Source organism: Megalops cyprinoides, chromosome 2, assembly GCF_013368585.1.
Source record: "Megalops cyprinoides isolate fMegCyp1 chromosome 2, fMegCyp1.pri, whole genome shotgun sequence".
NCBI classification, from domain to species: Eukaryota; Metazoa; Chordata; class Actinopteri; order Elopiformes; family Megalopidae; genus Megalops; species Megalops cyprinoides.
In genome coordinates this window covers 52,816,509-52,831,580 of record NC_050584.1, presented here as the reverse complement: position 1 = coordinate 52,831,580, position 15,072 = coordinate 52,816,509, and the positions used below count along the sequence as shown (strand labels likewise).

General features: G+C 41.0%; 1 protein-coding gene across 1 annotated transcript; it reads right to left on the bottom strand.

Moving 5' to 3' along the window:
- Positions 1-520: 520 nt before the first annotated feature.
- efcab7 (EF-hand calcium binding domain 7) lies at positions 521-14,755 on the bottom strand. Its single transcript, XM_036519808.1, has 14 exons — positions 14,739-14,755; positions 13,787-13,941; positions 11,508-11,719; positions 11,170-11,256; positions 10,745-10,940; positions 9,299-9,420; positions 7,142-7,283; positions 6,833-6,942; positions 5,696-5,853; positions 5,360-5,493; positions 4,813-4,961; positions 4,346-4,555; positions 1,976-2,083; positions 521-728 (listed from the first exon to the last, which is right to left on the bottom strand). The coding sequence occupies exons 1-14, from the start codon at positions 14,753-14,755 to the stop codon at positions 657-659; spliced, it is 1,872 nt and encodes a 623-aa protein (XP_036375701.1). The 3' UTR covers positions 521-656.
- Between the last annotated feature and the right edge of the window lie 317 nt (positions 14,756-15,072).

The window sequence follows — 15,072 nt, the reverse complement described above, 5'->3', positions numbered from 1 at the left end:
ATGCCCCTGTAAATGTAACCAGGAAAAAATGTGGAGAGGCCAGTACCATCACAAATACCATTTGGAAATGATCTTGATATTTTCCTGTCATAGCCCTGGCTAGGCTTTTGACAATGATGTGGAAAAAACCATGAATGTTTATCAGCAAGCAATCAGGATGTAAAAACTTTCCATTTAGCAAAGAGACTGAGAAACTAATGGAAAGATACTGTTAACGAGTCTGAACCTGTATGCAGAGGCCTGCCAGGCCAGAAACTATCAAGTCTGAATTCTACATTCCAACACAGAGTTTAATACATGAGCATGAAGGTGAGCTAAACATTTACACTCTTTTAAGACAGGTATTATACATAAATGTATTAAAATATCAAATTACCACAGTCCAAATTATATTAAATGAACAATTAAAAGGTTGCTAATAGCATGGTGACCAATTTTCATAGATATCAAAACAAGTAAGGCACTGTAACTGTTACACTTATTACATATTGCAGGACGACAAATTATGAAGTCTTCAGTGGATGTTTGGTGAACTACTTTTGATCTGGATATCTGAAAGTCTGTCGTATTTAGAAGAAACTATTAAACTGGTACACTGTCCCAGGCTAAATGTACCTTGTTTGTGTGAATGTTGTCAGTACAGTTTTTGTGGTTTATTACAGGATGCTTTCAACACAGTGGTATGTCCACTCCTGTCTGTCATTGATGGGCACAACATGTTGGCAAACCTAAAAGAGAAACAGATAATGCAATTAAATGCCACAATTTCATTTGCTATGGTTGCATTCAAACATACACTGAAGGAGGGAGAAAAGTAGATAAATACTGATAAAATAAATAAATAAAATAAATACTGATTTCTGCATATTTACTTTCAGTAAAAAAGCATACAAAAGGGAGAGAAAAGTTAAATATACCAGATAATGGGTAACTGTGCACTAACACATGAACCACTCTGGAGTTGTACACCACACACAATGTAAATACACTTCTCAGGCGTGAGGAGATTCTTAAGTGTGTGAGCCACATTCAACCTCCCAGTCACTTATGTCTTTTCTAAGAAGGAGGGATTAATAGTGAGAGGTGTGGTTTTTCTCCTTTCTTTCAGGGTTGGCACAAGAGTTCTCTCTCAGGGGAAACAGAGCATGAAATTCAGCTTCCAGCCTGGTTACCCCAACAAGCTGCCAAACCCAGCTGAAGCTCTCTGCTAATACAATAACACAACTTGTTCAGCTGCATTAGCATACGTTTGTCAGTGAAAACTGAGGAGAACTTTTTCATTGGTCTGAAACTGCACGTGCTAGACAAAATTCTCCAAAACCTTCAGATGAAATACTATGTGAAGTGAAGTGGCACATTAAAAAAAGAAAAATTATCCACTAAGCCAAAAAATGATGATGCATTAGCTGAGTAACAGCAACAAATCCAGTTTGGGGTGAGCCCAGCTGCCAGTATATTATTAGTCAAGGTACTGAAATGGCCTTACCCTGGGGTCACAGGACTGTTTGCTTCATAGCTTTGTGTATATATTCCAACAAAGTGATCTCACCTCAACACTATATTAATCTAGATTACATTACATCAAACAACAACCTCAAATATCGGAATTCCAACATTGTGACAACATTTAGCATACACATCACAATGGGCCATTAATTTAAATGACAGAAGTACCCCTGTGTTTGTCGCAAGCACTCTTGATGATTCACGTGCATTCATGAAGTTATTGATTATTTACTTCTATAAAATATTTGTTTGTAGGTTTGGCCTTTTCTGGTCACAGGAGTGGGTTACACATAGAAATCTGGAGAAAAGTTTAAGTTTGGGCTTGAAGAGTTCCGTTCATATACACATGGGGTGTTCTTACAAATGTAGAGCATTTTGCTTCCATGTTCCATCTGCAGAAATTACATAGAAGTATTTAATAATGGATTCCTATCCCAAGTCAATGTGATAGGTGTGGTAGGGACCTTACCATTTTGGTTCTAGCCGGGACTTCCACAGCAAACACACTCATGCCTCTGCTGCTAACGCAGTTCTTACTTAGTTCATTGTTGACATGGACTGTCACTTTGTGGTTGGACTGCAACAGGAAGGAGAGAAAATAGGAAACCTCAGTATGTCAAAACTTGTTAAGATGCCAAGAACAGTTGAAAAGGATTTCAATGTCCGATTGCAACATTGCACATTACAGTTCAGATTACATTACGGGTATGGTCCCTTTTTATCAGTATTAGCCTTTCACTACCGTGACTGGACAAAAGTGGCATTTTGCATTATTGGACTCTCTCTTCCCCTCTGTGTAAGCCAGTTTTGGAATACCCAGTTTTACACCAAGCCAAGTTGTACTAAGTTGTACATTTCAACAATCTCTGCACTCATGCAGCTGAGGCAAATGCAACCCTCCAATACACGTGAATGCAGCCAACACCTATTATTACGAAGACAAGTCACACACCGGAGTGGGCACTCATTGGAGATTAGGCACCACTCCTATGACATCATCAAAGCCTTTCATCTCAACCTCTCAATTTTTCGTCTACATTTGTCTTTATCCCTCCCTGCCAACTTCTCTGATTAACCGGAGTCACTTTTTCCCCCCTTCCTTTCTCTCAAAAAACCCTTAATACAACCTCCCCATCTTTCTCTCAGCGTAACGCGTCTTTGGTGCACGATTGCAGCATTTTTAAATGCAATACTTGAGAGCGGATTTTGCCCCCTCCTAACGTTTGTTTCAACACTCCTTGCCATGGCTTTGGTCATGACTAAACTTGATCACGGTTGTTTTCCGTTTGCTGGTCTTCAGTCTTATACTGCTCTGAAAATCACCATTGATTTTTTCACCTCTCTCATGCTACACAACCTCTCAGTTTATTAACTTCAGCTCCTCTTAACACCTGTTTTTCCATTCTACTCCTCTTGATCTTTTAGTATCTATTGTTTTCTATCTCAGCAGTTCAGCATATTGCTGTTACTTCCTGGGCTCCTCCTGATGAGACTACAATTATACCAAGTGTTTGGCTATACCCTGTCCCTCAGCCTTCAGTCTCCCGGTTTATGGAGAGACCGCTCTTGCGTAGTGTCTCCTTTTGTGTGATTAGCTTGGTAGGGATATGGTGCTTGGTTTTCAGTTTTGGTTTTCAGAACAATTTTCATTGAGCTATACCTACACCTATAACTACAATAACTGTCTGTTACTACTGGTGAACTACAGTATTTGCAAGTGCAATTTGCTTTCAATTCCTGCTGGTACAATGAACATGATTAAAGGCCCTGTGTTAAGCTATTTGTGGTGATTTTCTATAAAACTGGACCTGAATTGTTTTCGGAAAAGCAAAAATCAACATCTATCAATGTTGGTTGATCTATATAAGACTCAATATTTTCATTGGTCTGATGGCCCGATGGTGTTTTTTGTCCTTGTTGACCCACCACAGAGCTCCAAATCCTGTATTTTATTGGCCTGAATGGCTCTGGGCATGTTCCTCTAGTGTGTAACCTTCAGATTCTACATATTGCTGGACCACTGATTCAAATACATAATGATCAGTGACAGTTAGCACTATCAGCCAACAGAATTTGACCTAGAGCATACTACAGTACTCTGTTGGAGAATGATATTTAATTTTTCAATGATACATGAATGACCCATGATGCATTTTGCCTTGGAGGAATATTATCTTGCCAAGTAGTCTGACATGTAACTATTTTCAATGGAGGCACTACAGGAGAAATTCCACCATAAAAAGTGTTATACTAATCCACTGTCTTAATCTTAGCAACTTAACTCAGAACATGAGTTAAAGATGCAAAGTAAAAACGAGAATATATTTGACTGTCACATTGCCTCTGCCACCCTCTTAAACGCCTGTTTTTTGAATATTAATGGCAAAGCCAAAAATCTGGCTTATCTTCTCCTACATCAGTAATTGTACCAATTTTGTGCACCATTAATGCCCCTGTTTTATTCATTTTGGTATGATAAAGCCATTTTTCATTCTGCTTTAGTTTTTTATTTATTATATTTCCAACTTTGGCAAACATCTCCAGGCGTGAATCAGCAAGCAAGCATTTTAAACAGCACAGTACTTCTGCTTTTGCCATGCCCATTTCCGGCTGGCTGAGCAAGCTGTGTAAAATTATTAATATTACACCAACAAGAACAGATGACATTATGAATGTGAGCCAGAGCTCTTCTGCACACCGCTACCAATTCATTCTAACTGCACGTCCGTGTCACCTAATGTCATCATTTCTGGGTATTAATGAACTTACTGAATCATTTTCCACTTAGTGAGAGTCTGGATTGTTCTTTTAGGTGGGGCAGCAAGTGATTAGTGAGTACCTTGTTGGTGATGATGGAGGAGATTCTCGCCTCGCTTCTGTAGGTGTGGATAATGACGTTGTCATGGCCCTTGATTGCCTTGGCCTCCCCTTTAGCGATGACCGATCTGTGCAGGGCTGTGTTAAGGATCTTGCTGCTGGATTCCAGGTCCACTGGCTGGATGGAAGGCCTGAAATCCTCTGAGTAGACATCGATGATGAAAGGACAGGCCTGGCATAAAACACAGTTACACACACAACACACACCACAGTTACTGTACAGCTTCCACATCCTATGTTAAATATTCTGCTTTTGGACACTAGCACAAATGCATAGTGCTGCTTGCAGAAGTAACAGAATACCATTATAATGACCTTGTATAAAAAGCACTCAGCATTCATGATTACCTGACACAAGATTAGAGTGTTAACCCTGGATGCGTCCAGCGCTTTCTGTTTACTGTATAAGCAGAGCCGTGTTTTACCTACCTCCACCATCTCCAGGGCCCTGTTGTAGCCCATGGACTCCAGGGTGACCCACAGATCGCTGGGGTCCCCCTCGCGATCATTGGCCTCCATAAGGTTCAGCTCCATGAAGCCCCTTCTCGTCAGCTCATTCTTCTTGGTGTCAAAGTTTTCTGCAATACAACACATAAAGTTTGAGTGTAATATTCCATAGTAATAAATAATGTCCCCGGGACAAATCTCTCACATCCGCTTTCGGTCAGAAGGCTCTGTACCACTGCTGACAGGCCTCCATCCATCTCACTGGCAAACAATGGCTTTACAGTTAAATCAGCATGCAGGTAATGCGCGTGATGTAATAATGTAAACAGTAGTCTCAGTTAAAAACAACACTGCCCTAAAGTCAATAACAAAGAAAAGCAACACTGTCTGAAAGTTATGTCAGCGGTTCTTTCCATTCTGCCCTCACACACGCGCACGCTCACACAAACACACACACACACACACTGCTTGTCTGTCTGTATTTTGGCTGCTGTGACCGCAGCGCACATGGATGAGGACTTAGATGCACCTCTGCAGACGGCCCAGGCGTCCTCGTCACACTTCTCCCCGCTTGTCCTCTGCTCAAAGAAATTATACTCCTCCAGGCTGAGCAGCCCATTGCCGTCCAGGTCAATGATCTCAAATATGTCAGACAGCACTGCCCTGTGATGTAACAGAATAGCCGCAGCTCAAACCTCACAGCAGTGTCAAACATCTCGTACCAGCCACCTCCCTCCCGAACACATGCACGACAAACGCAAACTGATGAGAAAAAAGTCAGCGTCACTGTATTAGCTCACAGATGGTATTTTCTCTCCAGTGTAGATGGAGTCCTCTCAAGTGAGGGACACACCACGAGGCCCACCTGAACTCCTTGGTAAGAGCCAGCTCCCCTGTGTCTGTCCTGTAGACCAGCTGGGCGGCCTTCACCACTGGCTTTCTCTTCTTCTTCAGTCTACAGCCGGTGGTGAAGGGCATTAGATAGTATGTGCCAGCGCTCAGCTCCCCCTTCCAGCCAAACTTCTGTCAATCAAAAGGAGGGGTCAGCACTGGCCACCGGAGGGCAGCACTTGCATGAGAACCTCATGCAATGTGACAGTACAGTGCTAAATAAAGCCATAGATGCAGAGCGGCTTTGATGTGGTATTGCCTATGGGATTAGTCTAGACAGAGACATACACATTCCAGGAACCTAGCCTTGTTAGGTTTTCATACTGTTACTGACTGCATTACTCATTGTTGTCTTTAGTCCCTTACAAACATATCTGGTGGCATACTGCGTTCAATGAGTCAAGTGGATCTGACTGGCAGATTGCTTAGTAATGAATTGAGCCTGCACTGCAGTAATGAATTTTCTACTGCACCATTCACAGGCAACCTTCACCTCACATTTGATAACAGTGAACAACATTATTGCTAAATGAGTGGCTATTGTTGTTTGCAGAAATGGATTAATCTCACCAATATGTCAGTTTGATTATGAGGTTTGAAATAATTTGTATCTGTACACAACTGTGTATACAGTGCAACAAAGAAATTAAATAACAATGAAATGTATGCCTGAATGATCAGGCATACAAACACTGAAAGAAAAATCAAAGAAAAAAAAACAAAATAAAATCTGTAAATAAGCACCATATTTTAACTCATTAACATGAGAAAAATGCACAGCAATAATAATCTCTGACCAGTATTAATCTCACTTTTGGTATTTATCTATCTGAATAATCTGCACTTCTTTATTGCACCACATACACAAAACCTCCAGTTTAGCACATTGTTTTGACCCAGAAAGAGGTAAGCGACATTGATTTGTTTTCCGACCTTGTTTTAATTGTGAGCATGAGGGGGTGGACTGAATTCCAGAAGAGGCATTCTCTTCATGCTGTCAGAATGTACGAGGAACTGTTCTTCATACATGGCTTACAGTCAAATGGGCAATCGCCTATTCAACAGACCTCAGTTCAGCAAGTCACAGCAAAGCTGGGAAATCCAAACTGACCTCTTTGTCTCGCAGCTCTGTAAAACACACCAGGCTGGGGTCTTCCTTTGTTCTGTTCCCCGTCACCACAAAAAGCGCTGTGTCTACCGACATCCAAGAAGAGGGTTTCTCTAAAAAAACATTGAAAGCACAAGCAGGTAAAGAAGTAGTCCAGCACCCACTCTGACAGACTTTTAATATTCCATATTTAAAGATTGAATATATATGAATATATATTTCCTTGAAAAAAGGCATTGTTCACAAAGCCTGATCTTAACTGCGCTGTCCCGGCCGAGGCCTGTAAGATGCACAATGTGGGCTGTCATTTACCATCCTCCAGACTGAGGTTCAAAGGCCGGATGGTGAGGTAAACAGTGGCGGTCTGGGGAACTGTAAGCTGGTACTGCAGAGACACGATCCCTCCATCCTCCTCCACAAAGAAGCAACCTTTTGTACTTAAGTGATGCCAAGCCTACAACAAGGGGAAGGGATTTCAGACATTAACATCAAGTAAACCTCATACAGCCAACAGAGTCAAATACAGTTTTTAAAGAGAGTAATTACATTATTGTCGTTTAGCAGATGCTCTTATCCAGAGTGAACTACATAGGTTACAACTTTTACATTTTATCCATTTATACAGATAGATATTTACTGAGGCAATTCTGGGTTAAGTACCTTGCCCACGGGTACAGCAGCAGTGCCCCTGCAAGGAACTGAACTAGCAACCTTTTGGTTACGAGCTCTGCTCCTACCACTATGCTATTCTGCAGCCAAAACAAACTGGTAATGCATTTGGAGAGAGTCATACATTCCTTGAAACACAATCACGCTCACAGGACAGTTACTCTATTAGTTATGTGTTTTTTATCACGGAAACAACAGTGCCAAGACTATTAATTTTGGGTACATAAAACATGAGTAGAAACAGACCAATAAACAAATTTTGTCCATACAATAGTATAGCAGATATGCAGTATTTTAAATGGCATGAAATAATATGTACATCCCCTTATCCTTAGCCTAAAATACAGCCTAATTCACAATAGTGGTACAATTTAAACACAACATTCAGCACTCACTGACAAATTTGTTCCTTGTTTCTGCATGACATGTGCACAACATGGCCACAAGATGGCACTATGGTAAAGCAAAGTTCCAAACAAAGAAAGGCCTGCAATAGCAAAGAGTGACAAGGTGAACTCTGCAGAGCGCACAAAATTTGGAATATTAAGCATGAAAAAATATTTCCATGTTTCTGAGGAACAAAGAAACATATGGTGTAAGACTGAAAGGTGAAAAATTACAGTGTTTTAATATTGTTCAAGACCATATTCAATTATGTCAATTTCCATGCATCTCAAACAAGTCCAAAAATCCTTTGTTTCATATAAATGTGACTCTTTCATGAAATAAATGACTAAAGCACATTTACTAATCGTTAGTGGAAATTGGCTAAAAATGTGTATTTCACTGCACATACAACAAAAGGGAATCAATTTTCATTTTAATTTTTCCAATAAACATCGTTGGAAAACTGACTTGTTTCAAAATAATGCAAAATGTAATAAAATTTGACACACCATTTAAATTTTGAGAGATCTTTTATTTAACCCATTGGAGACTCTTTTCTGTTAATGTAGCCTTGGTCCACTATGAGAAATCTGAGGCCCTCATTGCCTGGAATGGCTTTATATGTGTTTTCTGATATCCAATAAATTATCAAGTTAAACAAAGACATAAAATAAATGTGGAAGGAAATGACATTTCTTTAAAAAAGCTATTTACTCAGAGTATTTATGTTAGGTTGTGAAATATCTAAAGGATCAAACCATAACACTTCAGTGCTTTGTACACCAAATATCAAATGAAGCAAACTGCCCAAGGCACAAGGCCACTTTAAGGACTCTGAAATAGTGTCCCTCAGAGATGGGTCAGCCAGACGCCTCATACAGAGCCATGTCACCTCCACCATTCTCCTCTCTGATTTACTGTGCCTTTAAAGCCACGGTGCGCCTTCCCTCAAAAACATAACCCACCCATTCCCTACTCCCAATTATCAGTTTAGCCTCCTGCAATGCAGACAGCGGTAAAAGAACTTTCAAAAGTAATCTCAGAGCACACATTCTTTACACCTCGTCTGGCCTTTTCCAATTTCTGCGCTTTGACATGTTCGGCCATTATTTTCTGTTGTAAGAAAACCAGTAGAGGTTAAGTCAAAAAGAGTGAAAACAAAGAGAAAAAGATCAATATCAACACTCTATACATATCGACTTGGAGTAAATTTGCTCCAACATGCCTTGTAACCTCAGTGCTACAAGGCCTGAACAATATACAAGTTGGGGGCAGTCTTAATAGTAAACCACAGTCAACAAACAGTAAAGCATAATATTTATTGAGAACTCGTATTAACACATGGTACTTAGCATAGCATTACCTCCTCCTACAGTATATGTGCAGCAGAATGTCAGATTGAGTGTGTAGTACCTGAAGGGACTCTGGTTCACACAGTCTACCGGTCTTGGTGTTGCTGGCCCCCATGGTGATGGCAGTGGACACCGAAGACCGCCGACTGCGGGCGGAAGAGGGGCGCGAGGACGACCTGCTCTCTGCTGGAGCACACCAGGTAAACACACACACAGACGCGCGCACACACACACACACACACACACACACACACACACACACACACACACAAACAAACACTGACCATCAATTCTGGATCACTGGCAAGATGTGAGGTTTAGTGGAAACACTGAGAAGAGGCAGAACTCCAGTGCAACACTGTGATTGATGAAGCATGCTAAATTACAAAGGAACAATCACAGTCCTTCCTATTCATTATAATCCACGCCTTTCTCACTATACCTAATTGAAATGAGAAAAGATCAATTCAATAATGAATTGGCTGATTGTTAAACAGGACTTGAGGCTGCAAAAAGGGAGCCTTGAGTGAGACAATATGGAAAACAGTGCAATGTGTGGCAGCATATTCATTTATCATACAAAATATGATAATTCAACTGTGCCACTGTGCAAGGCTGAATAGCTTGTGTTTGGGTAAGGATTGGTTGGCTACACTACACTTACAATGTGGATTTTAAGGTGAGCATTGTCGTTCTGAAAGCAGACTGACACATACATGTGTTCTTTCCACATACTGTATCTCCGGACACAGGAATTTTGACACTGCAGTCAGCATAACTGGTGCAAACAATCAAGAAACGACAAAAGCATATGTACAACAAAAGTGCGTGCAAGCCTGGGTCAGTGGTAAAACGTGAAATGAATCAATCAATACTTCAAATAGGAACTATAATGTGATAATCCAGACACTATCTAAAAACTCATTTGTTTTTCCAAGCCTCATTTTGAGAGTGCTCCTACTCATGGCTCTGTAATCCCTCTTGGTGCCCTGAGCCACGACAAGGATCAACCAATCAATGACAGGGATTCAGACTGACCAGTACAATCACAACCTATTCATTTCATGTTCTCAGTGCAACCTGTCTGCGGGGCTCTCCTGTCAACAACACCACATCACCCAGCTCCCACGGCCTTCTCTTCATTCATTCACTCATAGTGACAGAATTGGTGTATTTCCTTTATCAAAAGCAAAGCTTTTAAATGGGCTTTGATTGTGTTAGGACTACCAACTATGGAGTTTTACTCTACATAAAGAAACAGATGATAACTTATGAACTTCAGTACAATAGTCTATCCTCTTGGAGAACTCTAGAGTGTGAATCAGTGGACGTATAGGGATATAAAGAAATTTTGCAGAAGGCTGTACCTTCCTCCATATAAAATAACACCTGATTACTTATCAGTATCACCAACATTGTTCATCCCACTCGAGAAAAGTAACAGTCACTCTAAAGTGAGCATGAGTGGACGTGCATGGGAATAAAGCATATTTGAAGAGGACTATACCTTTTCTTGGTGTGGTGTCCAGCTCCGTTTTCTGGGGCGTCTCGGGCGAAGGAGTGACACCCTGTGACAAAGGGCTCTTTGGAGAGCTCTCTGACTGATTGCCAAAATTCTGCCGCTTCAGTTTGGTGTCAGCCTCCAGCTTTTCCATGGCAACGGTCTGACACTGCTCTGCAGTGGACACCAGCAATCTGCAGAACTGAGCACCACTCAATATGGTCAGTGTGCTGTACCATATGCTGTACAGTGTGAAGTAGTTTTGAATAACCAAGGTCATGCAGATTTCCATCCTAATCTATGGTCCCTTTAATCAGTTGTTGTTGCTGGCAGACATTAACACGTTCCCTTGTGTCTTCCTGTAGTAATTAATTAAAAGCATGGCTTGCGACACCAACACCTTACAAAACAAGTAAAGACAGCAATCTCACCTCCCTGTAGTCGAATTTCCCATCCTTGTTTGAGTCTGCTAATGAAAAAATCTCATTTACCTCTTCAGGACTCATCTTCTCACCTCTCTGTGAAATAAATGCAATAAAAGAAAATATGTAATATTTAAAGAGACATTAATGACACCAGACCAGCATTTGACTAAGCCATGACTGCTGAATGTATTTAAAGACATGAGCACCTACAGTATACAAAATGCCTTAATAAAACACTACATGTTTCAGGATGGAAAATCAAAAATATTAATAATTACTAGAGCTGAAATGAATTATCCACAGCATATTCTATCTCTACAAAGATTATGTTGGATTTTACTAACCGAAGTGAGCACTTTGTAAAGTTCACTGTGTGAAATATATCCATGCCCATTTAAGTCTAATTTTTTGAAGGCCTTCATCAGCTCATTTTCCTCAGTTGATTTCTCTTTTCTAAGAATTTCACAGAAGTCATCAAAGTTCAGTTTTGTGGTTCTCTGTGTCCAGTACTTTTTCAGGGTCTTCTGAGATGGATTTCTTCCAGCCTGCTGCAAAACTGAGCCAAAATGATACACATTAACAGATTAAATACGTGTAAAGACAGATTATGGGTGAAGGTTTTGAGATTTTTTTAACCAAGAAAACTCAAGATAAAAAGAATCCAACAGCACTGTGTTTAAACAGACCATTATTTGCCCCGATTACTGTTCCTAATGTAGCTACTACACGACATGGGCCTAAATACCCAGTAAAATAATTTACAGAATTCTGTATACACAGGGTCCAACAGGTATTCATTTAGGCACATTCACTGCACATGACACCAACCTCACACCCGTGCCCTGGATCTCATTCCCTCACCTTTCCTACAGACCATCATTCCCAGCCTCCCACCATTCCCGCTACCATTCTACCATGTCCGCTCTGATGAATTTGTCACTCTCCACAGGCTGTGTGCCTGCAGCCTTCCCACTCCTCAGCCTTAATTCTTCTGGACCTTTGTGTAACCACTGATACAGTGGACCACACCCTACTTCTCTCTACCCCGAAAATGTTGGGGATCGCTGACACTGCTCTTCTTTGGCTTCAGTCCTACCTCTCTGGATGCTTTTTCAGGGTGTCCAGGAACAGTGATTTTTCTAGACCCCACAGCCTGCCTACAGGTGTCCCTCAAGGCTCTGTACTCAGCCCCTCCTCTTCTTTCTTTACATACGTCATCTCCTCCCATTGTTCTTCATACCACTTCTATGCTGACAACGCTCAGCTTTTCCTGTCATTTCGGCTGAGACACACAAGTCTCTGTGTGCACCTCAGCTTGCCTGAAGGATACTTCATAGTGGAGGGTGGACCACCGCCTAAAGCTTAACCTGGCTAAGACTGAGATGCTTTACATCCCTTCCAGGTCCACCCCATTTCAAGACCCCTCCCTCAGCCTAGACTCTACAAACTTTCTCACCAATAGCACTGCTACGGTCAAAAGCCTTAGGGTAATGTTTGAAAACAAACTGTCCTTCTCCTCCCAGGTTGCACTGATGAGTCAGGTGTGCAGATTCTTTTCGTGTAACATCTGAAGGATCCGCTCCTACTTCACTGTGTATTCTACCCAGCTCCTTGTTCAGGCCCTGGGTTCACTCACCCCTGGACTACAGTAACTCCCTCTTTGCTTGTCTTCCTGCCTGTGCCATAAAACCCCTGCAACTACTCCAGAATACAGCTGCACGACTTGTCTACAGCCTAAACATAGTCAAGTCACACCCCTCCTAACCTCACTTCACTGGCTTCCTGTTATTGCTCGCCTCAAGTTCAAAACCTTCATGCTGGCATACAGGACAGCGAATGGGACAGGCCCCTCATGCCTACAATCAGTCTTCAAATGGTATGTACTGCTCAGATCACTATGCTGTGCAACCACGGTGAAACTGACTGTCCTATCCTGATGAGGTTGCTCCTCTCAGACATGATGTCTGTCTGTACTGGTCCCCCCAGTAGTGGAATGAACTTCCCACAGGGGTCAGGACAGTAGAATCACCCACTGTCTTCCACCGCAGACTGAAAACCCACCTCTTCAGACTGCATCTTGGTTCTACCTCAATCCACACCCCTTAACACCTGCTATTTGTATTACTTGATGTTCATTTTACGTGTAGAATCGCAGTGTTATGGAGTCTGTGATGTAATGACTGCAATGTATGGTGGTATGTGTACATGGCTTCCCTTAGTTTATAGACTGTCTAGTCAGGTTAACACAAGGTAACTTCTGGTAGGGCTTTAATGGTGTTTGCTCACACTCACTGGTCACACTTCAGTTCTCTAGTGCTGGAAGTCGGTCTGCATGAGAGTGTCTGCTCAATGAATGTAATTTAATATAGCTATGACGCTGAGTTAAATTAGCCTTGTGCTGAATCTAGGAAATTCGCTAAGAAAATTTCCAATAAAGTTCAGATTTCTGAAGACTTCGGTTAGGAGATCACCGCCAATCTGTATTTTACCTTAATCAACGGGCTGATTCCTTAAAACTTACTAAACTGGAGTTTCATAACTTTACAACCGAGACATACAGTATGTGCATTTCAATGGATGCAGTATCAGTATGTGCAAATACAAAGTGTTTTTTTTTTCTTACCCAGACATAGCTGTTCCTTGGAAGTAATATTCGATAAACTCGATCTTAACACCGCCAAGTACGCTGCCCTGCAGCTCATATAAAAAATCTCATCTTCGGTGCACTGAGATTTTTGCATCCCGACTGCATGGGAGGAAACCGCATCCAAAATTATCCTGAAAAAGACAAATGTTTCCAGCAAAGCAACCCTTTTTGACAGATTACTAGCTAGCAATTCAACTTCTGGCTAGGAACATTAAGCATTAGTTTTCCAAAAGTGTTACAATGGAGCTGCTGTGAATCTAACTAGCAAATGTAACATTAGCTAAAAACTTGAATAACGTTACTAGTAAATAATCCAGCAGCACATTTTGACATACTTTGTCAGGCTACACGGAGCGTTCAAATCTGTTTGACGTTCGTTCGTTGAATTATCCCCTAGCTAGCATTGGTGCCAAAATAGCAAACATATTGTTATTGATAGACAACTACCTAGCTACTTAGTTGTAACGCCCCGTCCCCTGTGCCCGTTGCTGTGTAAACTACCGCAGCCAGTGCACACTTAATTCTGACTGTGGAGGAAGAAACACAGAAAATTTCAATTTTCGTTCCTCTTTGATGAAAAATAGGTACACTAGAATTCTGTCTGAACAACATTGAAAAAATTCGCATGTATTTCTTGCTGTAATGTCTGTGTTATTTGAAATATTTTTTAAAATAACCAATTCATTCGAATCTAGATTAACACTACAGAGGTTGATGTTTCCAGTGGAATACATTAATCGCCGTACCGCGCCAATTTACGAAACGCTTCAAGTTGTCACGAATACAACTCACAGCCAACATTAACGTGTGGAATTCACAGTTAACGCCAAAGTTAAAAGAAAATGCCGTACGTATCCTTTCTTTGCGTTTAAATAATTAAATGTTTTCGTGGGTTGGCTGGCTTGCTTACATTATGCAATTTACTTGCCAGCGGGTTAACGTCATATTTTTCTTCTTACAGCGTTAAAAGAAACCTCCGTTTAGAAGAAAAGGAAAACGTGAGTTAACTGACTGTTGAAAAGTTTGTCTGTTAATCTAACGTTATACAATGTTAGTTTAAAACGTATTAGTTAATAGAAGTCAAATGTCGCTAGCTAGCTGAACATGCTACAGATTTTATGTACAGTATGAATTACGATGCTTCTTTACATGGAGTTGTTTTGTGTGCCTTACGGTGAAACATCCCACCCTTTAGAAAACCTACTTTTCGGATGGAGATAATTAAAGCCTGAGACGTTTTAAAATGACAGCTCGCCTTTCTT